Below are 21,267 nucleotides of genomic sequence, written 5' to 3' on the forward strand. Positions count from 1 at the left end.
TTAGAGTTATTTGCCGTTTTCTTCTCCAGTCAGTTTTATAGATGAGGACACTGAGGCAAACTGGGTTAAGTGACTTGACCAGGCTCATACAGCTAGGAAGAAGAGTCTTCCTGATCCTAGCCCTGGTGCTTAGAACACCATGGCGCCACCTGACTGCCTAGGATCCCTGCTGCTGGGATGCAAAAACAAAGAGTCAAACCATCCCTGTTTGCAAGGAACTTGATTCTAACGGATGAGACAAGTATACATACAAATATAAATAGAAGGGCGGCTAGGTGGCATAGTGGATAAAGCACCGGCCCTGGAGTCAGGAGTACCTGGATTCAAATCTGGTCTCAGACATTTAATAATTACCTAGCTGTGTGGCCTTGGGCAAGCCACTTAACCCTGTTTGCCTTGCAAAAACCTAATACATATATATATATATATATATATATATTAAACAAGAAGTAACTTAATACAAGATAATTGGGAAGGAACGAAAGTTCTAGGGGTCAAGAAGGACTTCATATAGAAGGTACTGCTTCAGCATCATCATTAAGGAAGAGAAGAGTTCAGTGAGTTGAAAATGAAAAGAGTACATTGGAGGCATGTGGACACTAGAGAAAAGTCACAGGACAGGAAAAGATGGGAGATGATGGATGTGTCTTATAAAGGAACAAGGAAAAGGCTAGTTTGTATAACAGTGAGATTAGCAAAATATATTGGAGTCAGGCTGTATAGGACTTTAAAAGCTACACAAAAGCACACACACACACACACACACACACACACACACATTTTATCCTAAAGGCAGTAGGAAACATTAAAATTGAATAGGGGAGTAACATGGTCAGACCTTTAACCAAGGTGATAGCTTTGTTGATACAAAAGTATCCATCTGGTACAGATGTTTTAGAGATAGAAACAGCAAGATTTGGTATATTTGGATATGTAGGATGAGGGAAAATGAGTCAAGAATAATGCTTTAAAAAAATAATGCTGATATAATGTAATTGGAAGACTGGAAGGATGCTGGTGTCTTGGACAAATGGGGAAAATTGGAAAGTTTAGGGAGGAAAGATAATGAAGTCTGGTTTGCACATATTAAGAAATGGGTTAGACATCCAGTTTGAAATGTTCGATAGACAGTTGGAGAAACAGTCAAAGTCAGGGGAGAGACATGGACTGATGGTATGAGTCATCTATGTAGACATAGTTGTTAAATCTATAGGATCTGAAGGATGAGCAGGGAAGCCGTTGAAACAGGACAAAGATGCAAAATTCAGTCTTTGTAATAATGTGGCCACATTCTTTTTTAAAAAATTAATTAAATTAATTATTATTAAAACATTAATTTCCTTGAAGAATAATCAAATTTAAAGAAAATAACAAAAGGCTAAAAACTGAATTTTGATATTCCTTCCCAAAGAAGAAATTGTCTATTTTTAGAAATTAAGAAGTGAGGATAGCATAAAAGTTTTATATATTATCAAAATAGTGTTTTTCTTTATAGAAATTCACATTTATTACTAACAAAATGTCAATGGTTATTGTTTAGTAAATTAAAATGAGGTTATTGACCACTTAAATTAGATAATTTTTGAAAGTTGATCCTGTTTAATTACAAAGGATTACTATGTTGTAGCGAAGAGTGGCAATTATATTGTCTTTTGACAGTTTGAATTTTGTCAAATATTCTGTCAGTTTTTGACCAGAGTAATCAGATATCATGTAACAATTACCTCTAAAAATATTACATAAAAAGTTTAAGAATCAAATAGTTTTTATAGTCTCATTTAAAAATTGTTTTTCCTTTAAAATACTGTTTAAATTTTGCTTTATAATTTAAAAAAACTAACAATTGTATATGTGATGTCACAAAAACAAGTGGTTTATACAAAGATGTGATTTACTTTTTCCAACCAAAATTGATAGTTTTGTCAGCAGCACAAAGAAAAGATAAAACCAAATGTAATGTTTTTTTGTTCCTCCTTGTTATTGTTTTTCTTTTCATTTCCTGATATTTTAGGTTTTATTGATAAAAAGAACTTTTATTTATTCTTTTTACAGTGGACCAGAAGATACAATAAATGATTGCAAGATACGGTTTATAGAAGAAATATACAAGATTGAAAAACCTGGAACTCATCCACTTTCATTTGCAGATGGATCTTTTACAAGTATGATGTTTTTCTTGTGTGGCATTGGTGTGAAGGTTATTGATATTCTATATGACTGACCTAAGAATAATAGGCAATAACTATCAGGTATAGAAAAAAATAAAATCATTCATTCAGCAAACATCAATTCAGGGTCTCTTTGATGATCAGGCACTATACCATGCTGGATGCTGGCATTACAAAAACAAAATAGTCCCTGGCCATAAGTTTCTTATATTTTATTAGATCAAATATCATATATACCTCTGAGTAAATATAAAACATATCCATAGAAAGGCAGGTCAATAACAGTAGCAACTGGGAAAATCCAGAAAGGTGTTGGATAAAAAGGGGCAAATGAGTTGAGCCTTAAAGGAAGCTGAAATGCCCAGAAGAGTAAGTGAGGAGAGAATACATTCCTGTTCCCTGAAGCAAGAGTTAGTAATGCCCTATACAAAGAACAGCAAGCAGGCAGTGGGGCTTGAAGAGTCTGTGAATTTGTACATTGTCCTAGCATAACATTAGGGAGCTCTAAAGGCAAGGTAGTGCTAGTGTCATCAGATATTTGGCTGTTGAGTTAAATTTAGTGTATAACTTGCACTTGTGCTTAAAAAAATAAATTATTTTAGTAATTTTGTCAGGTCACCAGTTTTCCTCTTAGACATCATCTGTGCTCAGTTTCTTAAAGTAAGGATTTTTTTGGCTTTGTACATTTAAAGCTTGTCAAAAGGTATGAGGTGGATACAGTTCAGCAAAAGATATGTTTTACACATGTACAGTTTGGTAGATACAGAGAAAAACATGAAATGGCCCTCAAGCAAGTTATATTCCACAAAGATTAAAAAAAAAATATTGAAGTGATACGGCAACAAATTGAGATTAACAAACTTTAACAGGACAAGATTTTTGAAATGCAAGGCATAAGACAAAATGGTATTGGCACTATATATATTTTTTTAAGATAAAGAGTGGGTAACTTGGGTTCTACCAGTAACAATGGTAGATAATGAAAATGCATGGGAAAACAGTGGGGGAAGAGAGCCAGCATTTATGAAAGGGGAAGAAAGAGTATGCATATTCAATATTGGAGTTGGAAACAGAGGAGGAAGGGTAGAGGGAGGAGAGGAAACTTGTAGGAAAAATACAACTGGGAATATTAGAACTATAAAGGAACATTGCCTCAGAATCAGACCTAATAGGGCACTGATTAAATAGAGGACTTGGAGTTAGGAAGATTTGGTGTCGAGTACTGCCTCTCATACTCAGGAACTGTGTAAAGATAAGCAAGTTAGTTGAGTCATTTAACCTGTCTTAGTGTCAATGAAGGGTTTCAGCTAGATGCCCTCTTATTACTAGGTTTGGAATCTGGAAGACATGAGTTCAAATTCAGTTTTAGACATTTAGGAGCATTGTGATCCTGGTCAAGTCACTTTACCTCTGTTTGCCTCAGTTTTATCATCTATAAAATGGGGATAATAATATTTACCTCCCAGGGGAATTGTGAGAATCAAATGAGAGAATAATTATAAAGTATTTTATCGTGTCTAAAATACAATAACTGCTATAGAAATGCCAGGTATTTGTTATTCCAGTTTTAAATCTATGTTCATGTAGATATAAATTAGAAGTATTCTGTGGTTCTTTTCTCTTCAACAATATTCTAGTTTTTTGCTGCAGAACATTTGTTTCTTTTCTAAGTAAATGAATTAGTAGCTACACAAAATATTTTTTTAGGGGTTTATTTTTTTGCAAGGCAATGGGGTTAAGTGGCTTGCCCAAGGCCACACGGCTAGGTAATTATTAAATGTCTGAGGTCGGATTTGAACTCAGGTACTCCTGACTCCAGGGCCGGTGCCCTATCCATTGTGCCACCTAGCCGCCCCTTACACAAAATATTCTTTTGGAGAAGTTGCATATTCTCAAGTCAAGAAAGAAGATCTTACTGAGAAAGGAAAAATGACATCCTGTGAGTTGAGATCAGATTCTAGTCTGGAATTACACACTGACACGGTGGTTGTTTTCATTTATTCTTTGAATCTTGGTAGAGTTTTTGCCCCTAAACTGGCATTTCGTGTATCACAAAATTTTACATTTGGTAGGAAATCCCTAGCTTATCTAATTCAATTCAAAATATGAACATATTAATAAAAACTATTCTATAAGCATATTCTACAGGGGTAGCTAGGTGGCGCAGTGGATTAGAGCACCGGCCCTGGAGTCAGGAGTACCTGAGATCAAATCCAGCCTCAGACACTTAATAATTACCTAGCCGTGTGGCCTTGGGCAAGCCACTTAACTCCATTGCCTTGCAAAAACTTAAAAAAAAAAGTGCAAGTGCTCATCTAGTCTTTGTTTAAAGACTTTTACAGAGCAAACCATAATTATATTTGGTTAAGAATTTTTTGTTTTGTTTTTTATATATCAAGCCTAAATATGCCTATTTTAAGCTCCTATCACTTGTCCCTAATTCTGCTTTCTGTAGTCAAGCAGAACAAATCTAATCAATCTTTTACATCAGAAAGCAAGACTCGCTTTAAAAAGTTGTTGAAGTTAAGCAAAAACAAGTTCTTACATTGGCCATGTCCATGGAAAGATGCCATGATCCACTCTAGGTCCAATATTTCGCTATCAGGAGGTAGGCAGCTTCCTATTAGAATTTCATCATAAGTCTTGGAATGTTGTTGATCTTGGTATTTGTCAAGTACTTATTAGAAGGAACTAAACATTTATTAAGCTCCTATGTATCAGATATGCTAAGTGCTTTAAAAAATATCTGATTTTTGCCTCAGAACAGCCTTAGCAAATGCTCTTTTATATTTAACTATTTTCATTTCATACATTCCAAGAAAACTGAGGCCAATGTACATTAAGTGACTTGCTCAGGAGCTCACAGCTAATTAAGAGTGAGGCTTCCTTTGTACTTAGATCTTTCTAACTCCAGACTCATTGTCTCACCTGGCTGCCTCTAATAGCAAATACTAAAACTCTTTAATTAATTACATAGAAACAGCAATAGTTTTTCTTTATGTTTTATCCTCACCTGGTTAAAAATCCCCAGGTTCTTCAATCAGTTCTCAGATTATGATCTGAAGACCCTTTACTTTCCTTTTGTGTACTTTCCAGGTTATTGATATTTGGATTGATGGTGTTCCAATAACTGAAGCCATATGTGTTCTTGACTCTACCATAGTGAAATGAGACTGTTTTGCTGTGGATATGAAAGCATATGTAGGGACTATATTTGAAATATGGAAGCAACAGAACTGAAACTAAGAAGCACAGCATAGGAGCAGAATGAAAACTTTGTACAGAGAAAAGCTGATGTCACCAGCAAAGAGAAGTCCCAGTAAAGACCCTGCAAAGTAGATTACAAATAGGAGAATTTTTCTGGTGTCATTAGTTTGATCTAGATGGAAGCCCAAAGATTATTAGAGCAGTCCTGTTTTGTTCCAGTAGTCTTTTGCCTCTACTTAGTTCTCCTTCTTTCTCCTTTTGCTAGTTGCCTCAGGGCTGCTGAGTCTTAGCTCTCTAGTTCTGAGATAGATAAATCTTCCCACTAAAGTCTGATTCTAATGATTTTGACTATCCATTTAGGCCAAATCACCATCCTTTGGTATGTTTCTCATTTTCTACAGTCTTGCAGGCTTTTATAGTAGTGAATTAGAAAGTTCTTTTCCTAGAATGTAGTTCTTTTGGACATTTGGGCTTCAATTCACAAAAGACAGGCAGAAGCATTCTTACTATTTGTCAGATTATGTTGAATTTCAACTACCTGCTTGTTTTAGTGCTATCCTGTTAAGCTCAAATATAATTCTGCCTTGCACAAAATGGAAAGGGAAAAAAAAAAGAAGAGTTATGTCCTTGCTGTTGTTTATTCATCCTGAACAGCTGTGTTATCCCCTTCTCCAATCTTTCACTTTTCCCAAAAACTTAATCCATGGCATTTGTGATGAACTAATACAGAGAGAGCAGAGGTTAAGATGTTTTGTTAGTCTGTCTAGTACTAACTTTACAAAGTTCTCATCACTTTATTTCAGCAACAAATTCTTTCTTGTCTGTTAAATCATGGATGGGATTAAAAATCCTCTCCACCTTTGAGTGGATAAAATTATTAGTAAAGCAAGTCAGGAGATTACTAATTTATTACTCTGGCAAAGAGATGTATAGTGTAAGGAAGGTCTCCATAAAGACTACAGAGAAAAGCTGATGTTGTCGGATACAGACTTGTACTTTGTTTCCTGGATCCTTGTCTGTTTTCTCCTCTTGTCCTAGTTTGTCCCAAGAATATCAGTGTTTCTGTTTCCCACAATGTTACTCTTCACCAGACATGCTTCACGCAACACCTTGTTCTGCCCTCTGGCCCCTGAATTCCTTAATGTCAATGTATCTTCATGTTTATCTTTCTCACTCCATTTTAACAAAGTTACTTTAAATAATGTTTGCTTTCAAAGCCACGTGTCAGTTATAGGTTCTGTCCAAATCTCATTGATATAGAAATTACAGTTTGCCTGGGTGGATGAGTATCGCTAGCTTGCCTTGTTTTTCACAGGTTTCAGGAATAGAAACTTCATTTGCCAATGAAGGTTGGCATCTTCTCTGCAACTTGCATACTTAGAACATGGAACATGGAGAGATTACTTTGGGGCCAGCTCTCTATCCATTATACCATGTGGCCTCTTTTTATTTCTGTGTCATTTGTGCAGTTATCTGAAACTGTGGGTCCTATTACTGCCTTTTTTGAATTGTTTTTCTTTGGATTTATTGATGCTAGTTTCTGCAGTGAATTTCTCTCATATACCTGTGAATTATTGGAGATGTATATTGCTTTTTTTCTAGCAGTAGAAACTTACTTTTTCTCCTTCCCCTTAACTTTATTGGGGGGGGGGGCAGTGGGGTTAAGTGATTTGCCCAAGGTCTCATAACTAGGTAATTTAATGTCTGAAGCTGGATTTGAACTCAGGTTCTCCTGACTCCAGGGCCATGCTCTATCCACTGCGCCACCTAGCCTCCCCCTTCCCTTAACTTTTTTAATTTAAAGTTCTTTCAATTCAGTTTTTCAGACTCCATGCAAATATTCATACACAGATATGTGTATATATTGTATATGCACACATGTATAATGTGTATATATATTTCATATGTATATATTTATCAGTAGCAATTTAAATTTACATGCTTTGAAAAAGATGATATTTGAGAATAGGATTTATGTTTTTGGATCAGAGCTCTTAACCAATAGTGGACTACACACAAAGGATATATAGGATAGATAGCTATATATGTGATTTTTATTGAAGTATGTGAATGTTCATTATGCATGTAGATGCAGATGTGTATGCATACCCACAAATGTGTGTATACATATAAGATTTTGTTGTTAACTCCATGTGTGATTAAGAGCCAATTTCTTTTTTTTAAACCTTGATCCCAAAATACAAAGCCCATTCTCAGATACTATCTTTTTTTTTTTTTGCAAGACAGAGTTAAGTGACTTATCCAAGGTCATGCAGCTAGGTAATTATTAAGTGTTTGACACTGGATTTGATCTCAGGTCCTCCTGACTCCAGGGCCAATGTTCTATCTACTGTGCCACCTAGCTGTTCACTTTTTTAAAGAACATGTAACTTTGAACTTTAACAAGTACAAGTATTCAAATATATAAATAACATTTGAAAAGTAAAAAAAAAATCAAAAAGCATTGTACATGATTATGCTTTTGTGCACATTTGTTTATTAACACCAGAGCAAAATATGTATATTGAGTTCAAAAAGCACTAAATTATTGTATTTTTTGATGCCTTTTGAACATATTTTCTTTATAATTAAAATTGACTGGGGAGGTGTTATTGACTTTCTTCATAAAGTATATAAAAATGCTTTTGATTCTACTTTATTCTACATCACTTCATCTAAGTCTTTCTAGATTTCTTTGAATTCTTCACATAGAGCATTCACATATTCTTTTGCACAGTAATTATCCATTGCACCAGAACTGATCCAGTCTCTTTTATTGACTAGTCAGACACATAAAATTCCATTGCATAGCTCTTTTTACAAATCTCTAAATTTCTGGTGTTATCTTTTAAATTTTTCAGTGTTTTTAGCTTCCTGGTCATTATTTTTAGATGGGAGCTTCAACACTAGGTTTATCAGCTTTTTCCCAGACCTGATTTTTTTACTACTTATGATATTCGCTATCAAATAATTCCTTTATTCATTAGTTTATTGTTGTCATTTTAAGTATATTTCATTATTTAATTTTGTTCTCCCTCTCCCAAACTCATTAGTGACCATTCAAGCCAATCCAGATGGGCTTGTTGTTGCTCTTTTGTTTTCCTTTCTGAAGATACTCTGACATATATTTGTTAGTTGAATCCAAGCCAAAAAAATTTTTGCTTTGATATTCTTCTGATGATGACATTTTTGTCATTATCTTGCCCTAAACATCTTGGGGCAACTACAGTTCTTAATATTTAGATTGTAGTTTTAATAATCTTTTGTAACTTTTTACATTTAATTCCTTTTTGTGATGCAGAGTTTTCAAGAGACTTTACTTTATATGACAATTCATTTGCATATTGAAAGTCCTAATTTTGTCAAGTTTCCTTTTCTTTTGTAGAAGTCCTGCTTTAAGATTAATTTACATTTCAAAGCATGCATTTTCGTGAAGAAATTCTTGAATGTATTCTAGAGATTTGAATATTAATTTTCCCCTTCCTATAATTATTAATAGGGTAGTTTATTCTAGAATGTAGTCCAATTTCAAGTATAACATAAATAATATTTAATTTAATAACAATTTATTTTCAACATACTTAATTTTTCCTGTCATTTCTCATATTCAATAAACAATTCTGGTTTGAATTTAAACTAGAATCTCCTAATATTGTCCTTCTCAATTGCTTGCAATAATTATCTCTTTATCAATGTAACTCAGGAATTTGAAAGTGTATTCAAGTGAGCTGATTATGCTAGTTCTTCTTGTTAGCATCTCCCCAGTTCCACTAGTCTAGATTTTGTTCCTGAAATGTCAGCAATTCGGGCATGGTGGGGAGGGGAGATTTCCTGAAACATTCACATTTTTAAGTGAATCCATTGATTTATAAATGATCTTTCTAAGCTCTCTGCTTTCAGTTGAGTTGTTCTTTGATCTTATTTCACTGCTTACACCACATCTGCTGTTTTGTCTTTTAGCTGAACAATAATATTAATGATAATAGTCATGAAAATGGTATTTTCACAAAGATAGCATAAAAATATTAAGAAGAAGGAGGCTAACTGAATACATTATAAATCTTACTGGCAGCCTGAAATCAAAGCTAAATAGGAAAGATGATCAGTTTAATATCTCCCATCCTTCATGTAAACCTTGGAAACTTTAAAGCAGATTCAGAAAGTATCTTAATCAAAATTTCACGGTATTAATAAAATATAAAACATTCTAAATGAGATAAGAAGCCATTAAACCTTGGAAACAATGTAAAGACTAACAGAGACTGCCTTCTGGGGGGAGGGAAGCAAGATTAGGGGGAAAATTATAAAATTCAAAATAAATAAAAATCTTTCTTAAAGAAAAGCATTTTCTTACAAAAAAGGAGGAAAGGAGACTGTATGAAATTCTTAGAACATGTAATAAATAGGTCAAAAAAATTTTTGGGAAAGTAGATGTCATTTGGCCAATCAATATTAAAGACTGATAATAGGTATATGGTACTTAGTCAAAAAATGTTTTGTGTCTGAATGAAACTTATTAAATTGTTACCATCCTAGAATAAGACTGTCTAAAATGTAGCCCACAGTGCAATTTTAAGCAGCTCCCTGTGGGTTCACTATAAATGCTTTAGGAAATGATGCTGAGTTACTGCAGAGCTCCCACTAAAATGCCAAATCAAAATATATTATCTGTTGTTTCAATAAAAACTTTTAAAATAGGATTGGACAGCCCTGTCCTAGAAGAAAATCTAAAGACCCTCAATGGGCAATACATACTTAAATCAAGTCAATAATAATATTGAGAAAGAAATATCAACAAATAACTGAATCAGAGATTTGTTTGTGAAAGTGAAAGAGCTTATGATGGCTATTCTACAGTAGTCACAGCTAACATACTACAGGTAGCAAGATAATAGTGTCTAGAATGCAGGACCTGAAGTTGGGAAAGCCCAAGTTAGAATCCTATTTCAGGATTCAATCATTCTGTGGATAATTCACTTAATCTCTCTGTCTCACTTTTCTCATCTGTATAGTGAGGATAGTTACATTTACTTGGCAGTGTTGTTGGGGAAATCAAATGATTTGACATGTAAAAGTTTTTACAAATCCTAAAGTACAACATGAGCACTACCTACTATTGCTATAGAAGGTTTTTCCTCAAGTTGCTCAGACTTAATGAAAGAAATAAAAATTACACAGGATAAGTTAAAAAAATACAATATTATTTCTGCAGATGATAAAAGTTTACAAAGTATTATCACTAAGACTCAACCCAGCCTTCAACCTTAGATATTCACCATCTTTTCATGGAATGACAAATGTCAAACCTCCAAATTACAATACAGACCTCAAAATATCCTAGAGAAATTAACCAGTAAACTCTATTACAACTAGACCATTATCCCAGACCAAAACTCTTATCCATGATCACATGGCTTCATCAACTCTTAAGATTATATTTAATAGATTTCATCATACTAAGTATTCATAACTGAGCTAGGTGAAATAAGTATCTGTGGTATAGCTTCTGCCTGTAAATACATTCTCTGTTGTCCTACTTGCTAGCAAAGTTGTACCAAGGATGCCCTCAGGAAGTCTACAGAGAATAAATGTACTTCCTTCCTGATACTTTAATTCATCAGCAAAAATCATGTTTTAGGGGCAGCTAGGTGGCGCAGTGGATAAAGCACCAGCCCTGGAGTCAGGAGTACCTGGGTTCACATCCGGTCTCAGACACTTAATAATTATGTAGCTGTGTGGCCTTGGGCAAGCCACTTAACCCCATTTGCCTTGCAAAAACCTTTAAAAAAAATCATGTTTTATAAATCTGTTTGATACTCCTTAGAATGTTGAATATAAAAGAATAATAATAGCTGACTTTTTCCAGGGTCATTTCTACTTAAATCCCACTGAATAATATGAGAGGGAAAAGACAATATTAATGATAATATTAGTTGACATTCATACAGCCTTTTAAAATTTGCAAAGCTCTTTATTTACATTTTATATTTGATCCCATAATGACCCCATGAGTTCGCTGCTATAAATCATACTGTTCTTATGTTACAGATCAGGAAACTGAAGCCGAGCATTAAGTGTCCAGGGTTACAAAGCAAATAGGTGACAAAGACAGAACTCAAATTCTGGTCTCCTGAATCCAAATCTAGCTCTCTTTCCTCTGTACTATGTTCATTGAATATTTTAGTTTACATTTTCAGCAGATTTCTTGTTCTATTTTATTTCTCCTTTACTAATACATCTTTTTTTTACTGATATCACTTAATTTTTATGAACAGCAGTTCAGTTATTTATTTTATGATGTGTATTATCTAGTTTCATATGTTATGAAAGTTTGTGTCATCAGTTAGCAGAATTGGATATTAGATAATGAGTTTGGCAAAGTGGAGAATTCTCTATCATGTCCTAAATAATCCCAGAACATGACAGTCCTCTCTCTGATTTCAGACTGACAAAGAAGTGTATCATACCTTTCCTTAGCGTATCAATCATCTCTTACTGATTTTTCTCTTAAGAGACTTAATGTATAATTTCATACCTGTCAATATCCATATAGCCACATCTTCATTCCTTAAAGCAGTTAGCAGCTGAGCTACTTCATGCTCAGAAACAGACTCTGCTTTTTTAAAATCTATTATTTAACCCAGACCAGTCCATAGTCTTCCAGAATTTCTTTTCTACATCCTTTTGGCTTCCTGACACAGGACTGGATTCCCTTCAACTTCTTCATATCTTTTGACTTTTCTGTTTCTGATTTGAACACTTTTTTCTTTTATTTTAAGATTACTTTATCCTCCACCATAACTTGAAGCATAGAAGCATATAACATGTCATAAAGCTCTTAAAGGTCCCCATAGAGTTTAACCATTAAGCCTGTAGTTAAACAGGTAGGAGGAAAGTACTGTTTCTTCTATTTGAATCCCATTGAATAATATGAGAGGGAAAAGACAGTAATATTAATGTTGATATTCATATAGCCTTTCAAAATTTGGGAAGAAACATGGGAATTTGACACCACCTTCATGAGAAAATTTCTCCAGCTCTTTCCACTGCTCCTAGATATCTAAAATCTTTGGATCAGCTGATCAGAGCATATTATAAATTCGTTGTATTTTTCATAAGTATCTCAGTAAAGTAGCATGGAAAATATACCTCATAGGGATATCATCAACTTACCTACCATATCAGTATTTTGATTTTTATTATAAACTTAACACTCTTCAAAAAACATGAACATTTTGGTATACAGAGATTAAAAAAAAGTGAAACAGTGAACTCCAAATGTACAGAATGTTTTCCTTCTTTCTGCTTCTTAAAATCCTGTGTTATTCTTATTCAGAACTCTGTTCAATTTCCTTCTTTAATGGAGTCTTTTTCTGATTACCCCAACTAATAGGACCCTTTCTCTCCAATAAAATTTCTCATACATTTATTTTGTATATATTTATTTACGTATTTATTTTCTACAGTAGAAAGTAACCTTCAGGGCAAGAGCCATTAACTTTCTATCCCTGGCACTTAACAAAGTGCCTTGGCCATAGTACACATAAGTGATTGTTGGATCAATATTTTCTGAGGAATGTGAGACCATTTAAAGTTTGGGCAGTTATAATCTTGTAAAAAATCAAAATAAATCAAAATTGAACCATCCTAGCAGAAAATAGAGACTTCATTATCTAAAAAATTCTGTAATCTTGTGGATTTTTGTGTTTATAAAATGAAATTAAAATAGCATTTTATAATTTTACATATTTCACTGGATTTTATAATTTCACTGGATCTAAGAAAATAGATTATTTCAACTTAGAAGTTTATTATAGAAATAGCCTTCTAGGCTTGAAGAATTAAAGATGACATTAGATAGAGAAAAATTGCTTTTTCCAGTTATCTAAATTTTGTTTTGTGGCCTAAGCTTGTTTAATATGTGTCTTATAAGCATCTAAGAATTGTTTGTGAAAGAGCAAAATAAATTTAGAGCAATAATTTGTAAACCCTGCTACATATTTTTGATAGCGACATGAGAGTATCTGTTTTGTATGATGATATAAAACTATCTTTAAGATTGTTATTTCATAACGTGTAGTCTTCATTGATTGTTTGCTTCATGCCATTTATACTTAGTGTATTCTATTTTTTAATTATTAGCTATTTATGTCCAAGGAAAGCTTATTGAAAAGAAGTGTTTTGTCTTGGAGTTGTTTGTGCCCCTATAGTCTTAAGTATCATAATCACTGATGTTACTATGCAACATATACATCTTCCTTTTTGCTGTCACCAAATATGAGGTATTTTTAAACTCAAAATCAACCTTGTCATGTACTATGCTTCTCAGGTTTGGCCAGTAAACATTAACACTAAGGTAGAAAAGGCACAGGGAAGGTTTACTTTTTCTATTATATTCTTATGATAATATCCAAACTCAGTATTTTTCCTTTTGAGCAAATTTTTTTCTATGTATTATTTATAAACATTTACTGATAAAAGCATATTTTTAAGCCTGAACCTGCTACGATTTTCTTTCGTAACAGGAAAGAGTGGTCCTGAATGCAAACACTGTAATGCAGACCCAGATAAGGAATGCCGTTTTTGTTCCTGTTGTTTATGTGGTGGCAAACAAGAAGCACACAAGCAGCTTCTCTGTGATGAGTGTAATATGGCTTATCATATCTATTGCCTGACTCCTCCTCTAAGCAAGATTCCAGAAGATGAAGACTGGTAAATATGCCAACATTTCTAAGACTAGAAAAGTATAGGGCACAAGGAATATATTGGAATTTCAGAGTAGAATTGTATATCATGCAAGTACTTGTATTAGCTAATGATTAATGTTAGGTCTTTCATTCATTACTTATATGGTATATCTCTGCATGTGTATACATATACCTATTATCACAAAAATTCATCCTTTCTATTTATCTAGTTTCTCCGAGATTTAATAATAGCATCTTTGGTAATTGTGTCTATTTTTTTTAACATGTCATTAAGTCTTTTCTCTGAGATTCAGTTTCCTCATATGCATAAAGGAGGTTGAACAAAATGTCTTTCAAGAACCCTTCTAATTCTGAATCTTTTTGTGTTGTGTGTAAAGAAATCTTTGTGTCACTGTTAGATTGTTCATATTGAAGTTCCTAGATAACTTTGAGAAGTAGAAACAAGAACAATGTGTTGGTAAACACACAGGTTAATGGCACCATTCGCCCCATCTTGCTATTCTTCTTCATACACTTGTTTTCCCTGTTTCTAAAACATTGTTTTGTGAACTAGCACACTGGCAAAAACTAGGTTTAAAAAGAAAAACTAACCACACTAGGAGTGTTGCCTAGAAAAGCTGAGGTGATGAAGATGAGAGAAGGCCAAACCTTGTTCCTTTTGGTGGATGGGGGAGGGCCTATACTTCCAGAAGTGGTCAAAGTATCTACTGGTTTTTCTTAGCTGTTTTCCTTTATTATAAAGAAGTGTTTATGACAGGAGAAGTAGGGGTGAATGAGTGGCAGAGTAGAATTCTGCAAGAATGGTGATGTTAAAATAAAAGGCTTAAGAAAAATTACCTTTCTTCCTCAGCCCCCCCCAAAAAAAACAAGAAGATATGGCATAGACTGGCAGAAAGAGTAAGTCTGAAGAGGGGTAGTAAGTGATGCTCTGAATATAATACTCATCTCCAAACCTTTGCATTTACTGTCCCACATAAGTAGAATGTTCGCCTCCAAACTTCATTGTATATTACAGTTATACTTCTGTGTGTTTAGGAAGACTTCCCCTCTATCTCAGTAGTATAATATGGTGTTCACAGTGGTCCCCTGGAGATAAACACTTCCCCAACCTCAGACTGACTCCGACCTATCACCCCATGAGGTTTGGTGTCCTCTAGGCTTTCAACTGACTAGTTTTCAGCCCAATCAACTCTTGTTTGTTCCCTTTGGGACTGGATCAGAGATACATACAGATGCTTAGATCTAGTAACTGATTTTATCAACTTGAGAGGGATAGGGTAGGAAGAGGACATTCCCCTTCATGTGAATCCATGTTGTCTTCCCCTTGGAATAGAAGCCTCTTGACGGCAGGGACTTTGATTTTGACTTGATCTTACCAGTGTACCACACTCTTCTGGACATACAGTAAACAATAAAGGCTTATTGATTAATCATACCCTTGTTAGGTCTAAGTGCTGAGGTACAAACAATTCTTTATAAGCTGAGAAGAGAAAAACAGTTGGAAAAAAATGAAAAATGTATTGAGGTTAATTGAATTCATATCAGGGAGTTTGTATTAAGTATCTACTTACTCTAAAAGCACTATGCTAAATCCTAACATAAAAAAAGACAAAATAAAAAAATCTCTTTCTACCCTGAAAAAAGTGAACATTCTTCTGGACTAGTTAAATGAGTCTAACTGCTATTAGAAAAGTGAGGAAGTATTTTTTTTTAAAAGAGGAAAGGAATGCAGAAGAAAAAAAATGACAGACTTGATAACTACATTATTAGTTAAGTGACCCATACAAAAATAATTTCTGGTAATGGACATTATAGTTCAGAGTAAGTGAAATATGTCTTATTCAATAAAAATATGATGGCTTATATTTGTTGAGTGAGTAGACAAATGAATGTGAGATAATCACTGATTCAAAAAAAAGGTACTGTAGCATAAATCTTTTTAAAACAAAAAAAAATTCCTGTATTACTTTGTTAGGACATCTTCAAAAGATAGATTTTTCCCTATTTTTCACAAGATGGAAAAAATGACTTCAACCAGGGAAGAATGAAAATTTCTGTCACTTTTACATCTTTTGATTACTCCAAAAAATTTTTTTCACTTTAGCAGGTTTCCTTTGTTAATTCTCATATACACTGTGTAGGCTTTGTATTATTTCTTCTTTTCTTCAAGGGATGTATTTTTCTTTCAAGATTGTGATATCATCCTGAGATGGCAGGTCTTAAGGAGTCCTTAATATCATTAATTCTGACCCATTTTAGAAAATACTCATTTCAAATAGTGTCTTTGATTTCTGGTTGTTTACATTGGGGTAGAGTGTAACTTGATATATGCCATGCTGATAATTGAGTGGTCATCTTCATTGCTGCTTGGATTTCTAACCAACTTTAATTAAAGTTTTTCCATAAGATGAAGTTAATTAAGTTAAAAATGATCATGTTAATTTTCAGTACTAAAAATAACGTTTCCATGTCAAGTAAACATCATTTGATTCAGCTTAGTTTAATTAAGACTGCATGTCTACTGACTGGTCAGTCCTTATAACTAAAGAGCAAATAACAGTTTCAGAAATCATGAATTGTTCATTGTAAACTTTTAAGCTAGGTATATAAAGCCATATTTATGCTGGAGTTAAGGTCAGAGCCCCCCAAACTGAAACAACTTACCCCATGATTCTTCAGAGCTTTTGAAATGTGATCATTTGAAATCATTTGCACAGTGCTATTCCCTCAAAGTAATGAAATATCAAGTTTAGCTTAGCACAATGGAAAGGACCATGAATTTGGAACTATAAGATCTTGGGTCATTTCCTGACCCTGCCACTTATTACCTGAGTGACCTTGGGCAAATAAATTTACTGCTCTGGTCCTCAGTTTCTTCATCTGTAAAATGAAGGGATTGGAGTAGAAGTCTTCTAAGGATCCTTCTAGCTCAAGAATTGTCACCCTATGAACCTGTCCTATCAAAGATAACATCATGGACCTGAAGTACTCACATTGCTACTGCTCATTCCAAAGCCAGATTTATTCTTGTTAATTATTCTCTTATTGAGGACAGGAGATCCTAAAACAGTAATACTCTCTTTTTCATGTCTCTAGATAGCTGATATTATTTAAAAAATAGAAGTTATTTGGTTAGAGTTTTTTGATTCCCTCAAACTTTAAGAGATAATATTATATGGAAACCTTCCTAACCTTAATGAAACTGACAGTTTGCTTAGGGCTTCTAGGGGAAAAAAAACTTATGAACCCAGTTATTTTAGCCTTGGGAAATAGGGTTTTTACACTATGTAGGTTGCTGATAGTTTTGGGGGGGGGTTTTTTGGTTTGCTTGTTTGTTTTTCAACAATAAACAAAGCTGGACTGAGTAGAATAGAATTTTTCTAGCTTAAAACTATCCTTTGGGGCTTCCAAAAGCTCATTGGGTAATCTATATAAAATCCCATTACAATAAATACAACAAAGAATTATCTTGGTTTTGTAGGACATGTCCAGGGATTGCTGCATTATAATAGCAGTGTTTTATTGTTAAATACTTTCTGACTTTTTAAAAATTAATTATTTTATGAAGGTTTGATATTTTTATAGTCATGTCTATTTTTAAGGATTTGAATTATTCTAATGGAATGTTTTTATTTGTCTGACTTAAATATGTAAATTTTTTGGAAAGAAATTGGTTTAATTCTTTAATATCAGAAATCACTTATTTGCTATATGCTTACTATGGCATAATTGTCAAAATAAAGAAATTTGTTCTATTTATTCTGTTACAGCAGTTAACTGCTGGGGTTTTTTTTCAACACCAAATATATCAAACTTTTACAGCTCTACCCCTGCTTTTTTTTTTTTAAGGTATTGTCCTTCCTGTAAAATTGATTCAAATGAAGTTGTAAAAGCTGGCGAAAAACTCAAACAGAGTAAAAAGAAAGCAAAGATGCCATCTGCTAGTACTGAAAGCCATAGAGACTGGGGCAAGGTAAAGAGAATAATAGCTTTTTGTACTTCTAAAATTATGTTGATATTTTTCCTGACAATTTACTACCTAATAATCATCTCTGCATTTAGAAATTTTAAGTTGTTTTTTAGTTTTGTCTGACTCTTCATGACCTCACTTGGGGTTTTCTTGGCAAAGATACTGGAGTGGTTTCCATTTCTTTCACCTGCTCATTTTACAGATGAGGAAACTAAGGCAATCAGGGTTAAGTACTTGTCCAGGGTCACATAGCTTGTGTCTGAGACCAGATATGAACTCACAAGAGTAGTCTTCCTAATTCCAAGTTCAGCAATTTATTCACTGTGCCACCTAACTGCCCCATTTAGAAATAGTGAATTATAGAAAAGATTAAAAGTTTAGGATTGTAGCCCAACTTTAATGTATTAACATTAAAATTATGTTCTTCATATGTATTGAGTAATTATGAAAGTTTTGTTTCAGGACTAGTTTTGCACAATGGGTTACTCTAGTAATGAATTTATGTCTTGTGACTATAAAGGGAATGGCCTGTGTTGGTCGAACTACGCAGTGTACTCTGGTTCCTTCTAACCATTATGGACCTATACCGGGTGTTCCTGTTGGAACCACATGGAAATTTAGAGTTCAGGTAATTTGCTTCATAATTATATTGAATCATGTAAAGAAAATCAGTGGACATCTCTTCCACAGCCATTTTTGATAAAAGTGAAGTCAGTCTTTTAAATTATATAATTTATCTAAAGGTTTTTTCAAAAGGAGTATAACTTTGTGCTGTAGATTCTAATTTAAAAGTAAAAGCCTCTCATTGAGATGTGTGTTATGTTAGGGTCACCTGGACTTGTAAAAAGTCCTTAAGTAAGTTAAGAGTTTGGGAATTCATGCGAAAATAGAGTAGAATGACTGTCCAGCATCCTTCTTCTGAAAGGTTCAATCAATTTATTCTTAGTTTAACCTTGTGCTTTTTTTTAAATAAAATTACATTTGTCAGTGAAGAAAAATCTTTAATCATTAAAAAAAAAGTCTAAAGCTACCTTTTTCCCATTGGCAACCTATGACTTTATACTTCAAAGACTTCAACTTAAAGACAACTTCTTGTTCAGTATTTCTTGATGATGCTATCTATGTCTTTGAATTATTAATTCCTAAACTATATAATGTAAGGATGTGATTATATTTCAAAATAGTTTAGAAACATTGATGATTAATTTAATATAAATCACTGAATCCTAAGCTTTTACCTGGAGCCCATTTATTTTTCATTTTGTATATTTAGTAGAATGCTTGTCTTTTTTTCTGATTGCAAAGCTTTGTCAACTTTTGGCATATTGCCATGGCTTTCAAAATAATCCCTGCAGCATTTCTGGATTTATTTCACTGAAAATAAAAGCCAGATTTTGCTAAATGCTCTGCTAAAATCTAGTTTTCCTCTTTTCTTCAGGAAAAAAAAAAAAACCTGTTGCTGGAACACCTCTCCATACCTTAGTTTTGAGGGTTGTTGTGACTATATAAGTCATTACTTGGTGGCCACCATTTGAGTTTTAGGCCTTTCAGCATTTATCTAGTCTGGTGCTAACTTTGTGATCATTTTAGTAAAATCTGCCAGATAGTTCACTTAAATAGCACAAATGAATAGTTTTCAAGTATTATATTTTGAGTACTTGTATTTTATGCTTGTGTAGCATAAATAATACTATATCTGATCTTTGTAGAATAGGACAATGTAAAAACCAGCTCATATGAATAACTATTAAACTTTTGTATCCTGGATTGGATTTTGCAATTTTTTTATGTAATTAAAAATCACTTTCTTGAATTCTGTGCCTAAGAAGACATAAACAAGTATATAGTTCCAGCCTAAAAATTCTTAGAAAAGTTTTAATATTTACTTTAAACCTAAAGAATGTGATATAAAATATTTCTCTTCAATGGTTTTGATGTTCCTAAATTTTAAACATAGGCAAAAAAAAATTTTTTTACTTTTTATAAATGCTGGATTGTTATTTGGTAGAAATCATGTCCTAAATACCCCCAGATCTATATCTTTTAATATATATATATATATATATATATATATATATATATATATATATATATGTATGTATATGTATATGTATATGTATGTATGTATATATTTGCAAATGCAACTTTACCATTGAATGTAATTGCCTATCCAGTTCCAGATATTTCTGCTATCGCCATCCTAGAGTCTTATTAGTTTAATATCAAGTTCTTGATTTGTTATATTTTTGTTCTAAACAATTAATTATTTGCTTAATTCTAAAGGTGAGCGAAGCAGGTGTCCACAGACCCCATGTTGGTGGAATTCATGGACGAAGCAATGATGGAGCATACTCACTTGTGCTGGCAGGAGGTTTTGAGGATGAAGTAGTAAGTCCAAGATAAAAGTATCTTGACTAATTCTAGCAATAAGTTGATTTTTCATTATTTTTATAAATGAATATTGTATTGAAATCACTTTGATTTTAGTTTCAAACTGAAAATTGAATGAATTATTTTATATTAAATTTAATTGCAATTCTATTATATTTAAATATTTTGAATAAAGAACTTCTTTCAATTAAATTATTTCATTTTGGAAAATTTGACACTAATTATTACCATTTGCTAAAATGAACTCCATAATAAAATTAAATTAACTGTTTATATTTCAGTTAAAATTTTTTTATAAAGTATACTTTGTATTATATTCAGTTATTTCTTAAATATCTGAAAAATTTAGTAATTATGACAAATCCTATGAGTATGAAATTGAAAATGTCATACCAAGTAGCATAATAGTGGTTTTAGTTGAAAAAAATAACAGAATTAGGTTTAGTTTATAAAGATAAATATTTCAAGCAAATATTAACTTTGCTTTAGTAAGGACTTTGCTTGATAGGCTTAATGGAATAAGAGCTGATCATCCACTAATATTCATGTTTACCACTACAAGGTAGTTCTCTATAAGTTGCATCTAACTAGAGTAATTAAACAGTTTAATTGGATAATTTAAAAAATCATTTTCTTTGACACTGACCCAGTTGTATACATTTAATTTTTTTCTTTTTTGGGTTTTGCAAGGCAGTGGGGCTACGTGACTTGCCCAAGGTCACACAGCTAGGTAATTATTAAGTGTCTGAGGTCAGTTTTGAATTGTTTTGATGAAAGGGTAGTTTTTACATCAGAAAATGTGAAGGTTGGGGGTGGCTAGGTG

The 21,267-nt window shown here is 33.0% G+C and overlaps 1 protein-coding gene across 1 annotated transcript in view; it reads left to right on the forward strand.

The window, feature by feature from the left end:
- Positions 1 to 21,267, forward strand: part of UHRF2 (ubiquitin like with PHD and ring finger domains 2) — a 150,461-nt gene that overhangs the window by 108,858 nt on the left and 20,336 nt on the right. Inside the window, exons 5-9 of the mRNA XM_074197490.1 lie at positions 2,053 to 2,162; positions 13,901 to 14,087; positions 17,933 to 18,056; positions 18,574 to 18,681; positions 20,337 to 20,441. Of these exons, the coding sequence (XP_074053591.1) occupies positions 2,053 to 2,162; positions 13,901 to 14,087; positions 17,933 to 18,056; positions 18,574 to 18,681; positions 20,337 to 20,441 (634 nt within the window). The remainder of the gene's footprint in view (positions 1 to 2,052; positions 2,163 to 13,900; positions 14,088 to 17,932; positions 18,057 to 18,573; positions 18,682 to 20,336; positions 20,442 to 21,267) is intronic.

The sequence above is a fragment of the Macrotis lagotis genome, chromosome 8 (assembly GCF_037893015.1).
Source record: "Macrotis lagotis isolate mMagLag1 chromosome 8, bilby.v1.9.chrom.fasta, whole genome shotgun sequence".
Taxonomy (NCBI): Eukaryota; Metazoa; Chordata; class Mammalia; order Peramelemorphia; family Peramelidae; genus Macrotis; species Macrotis lagotis.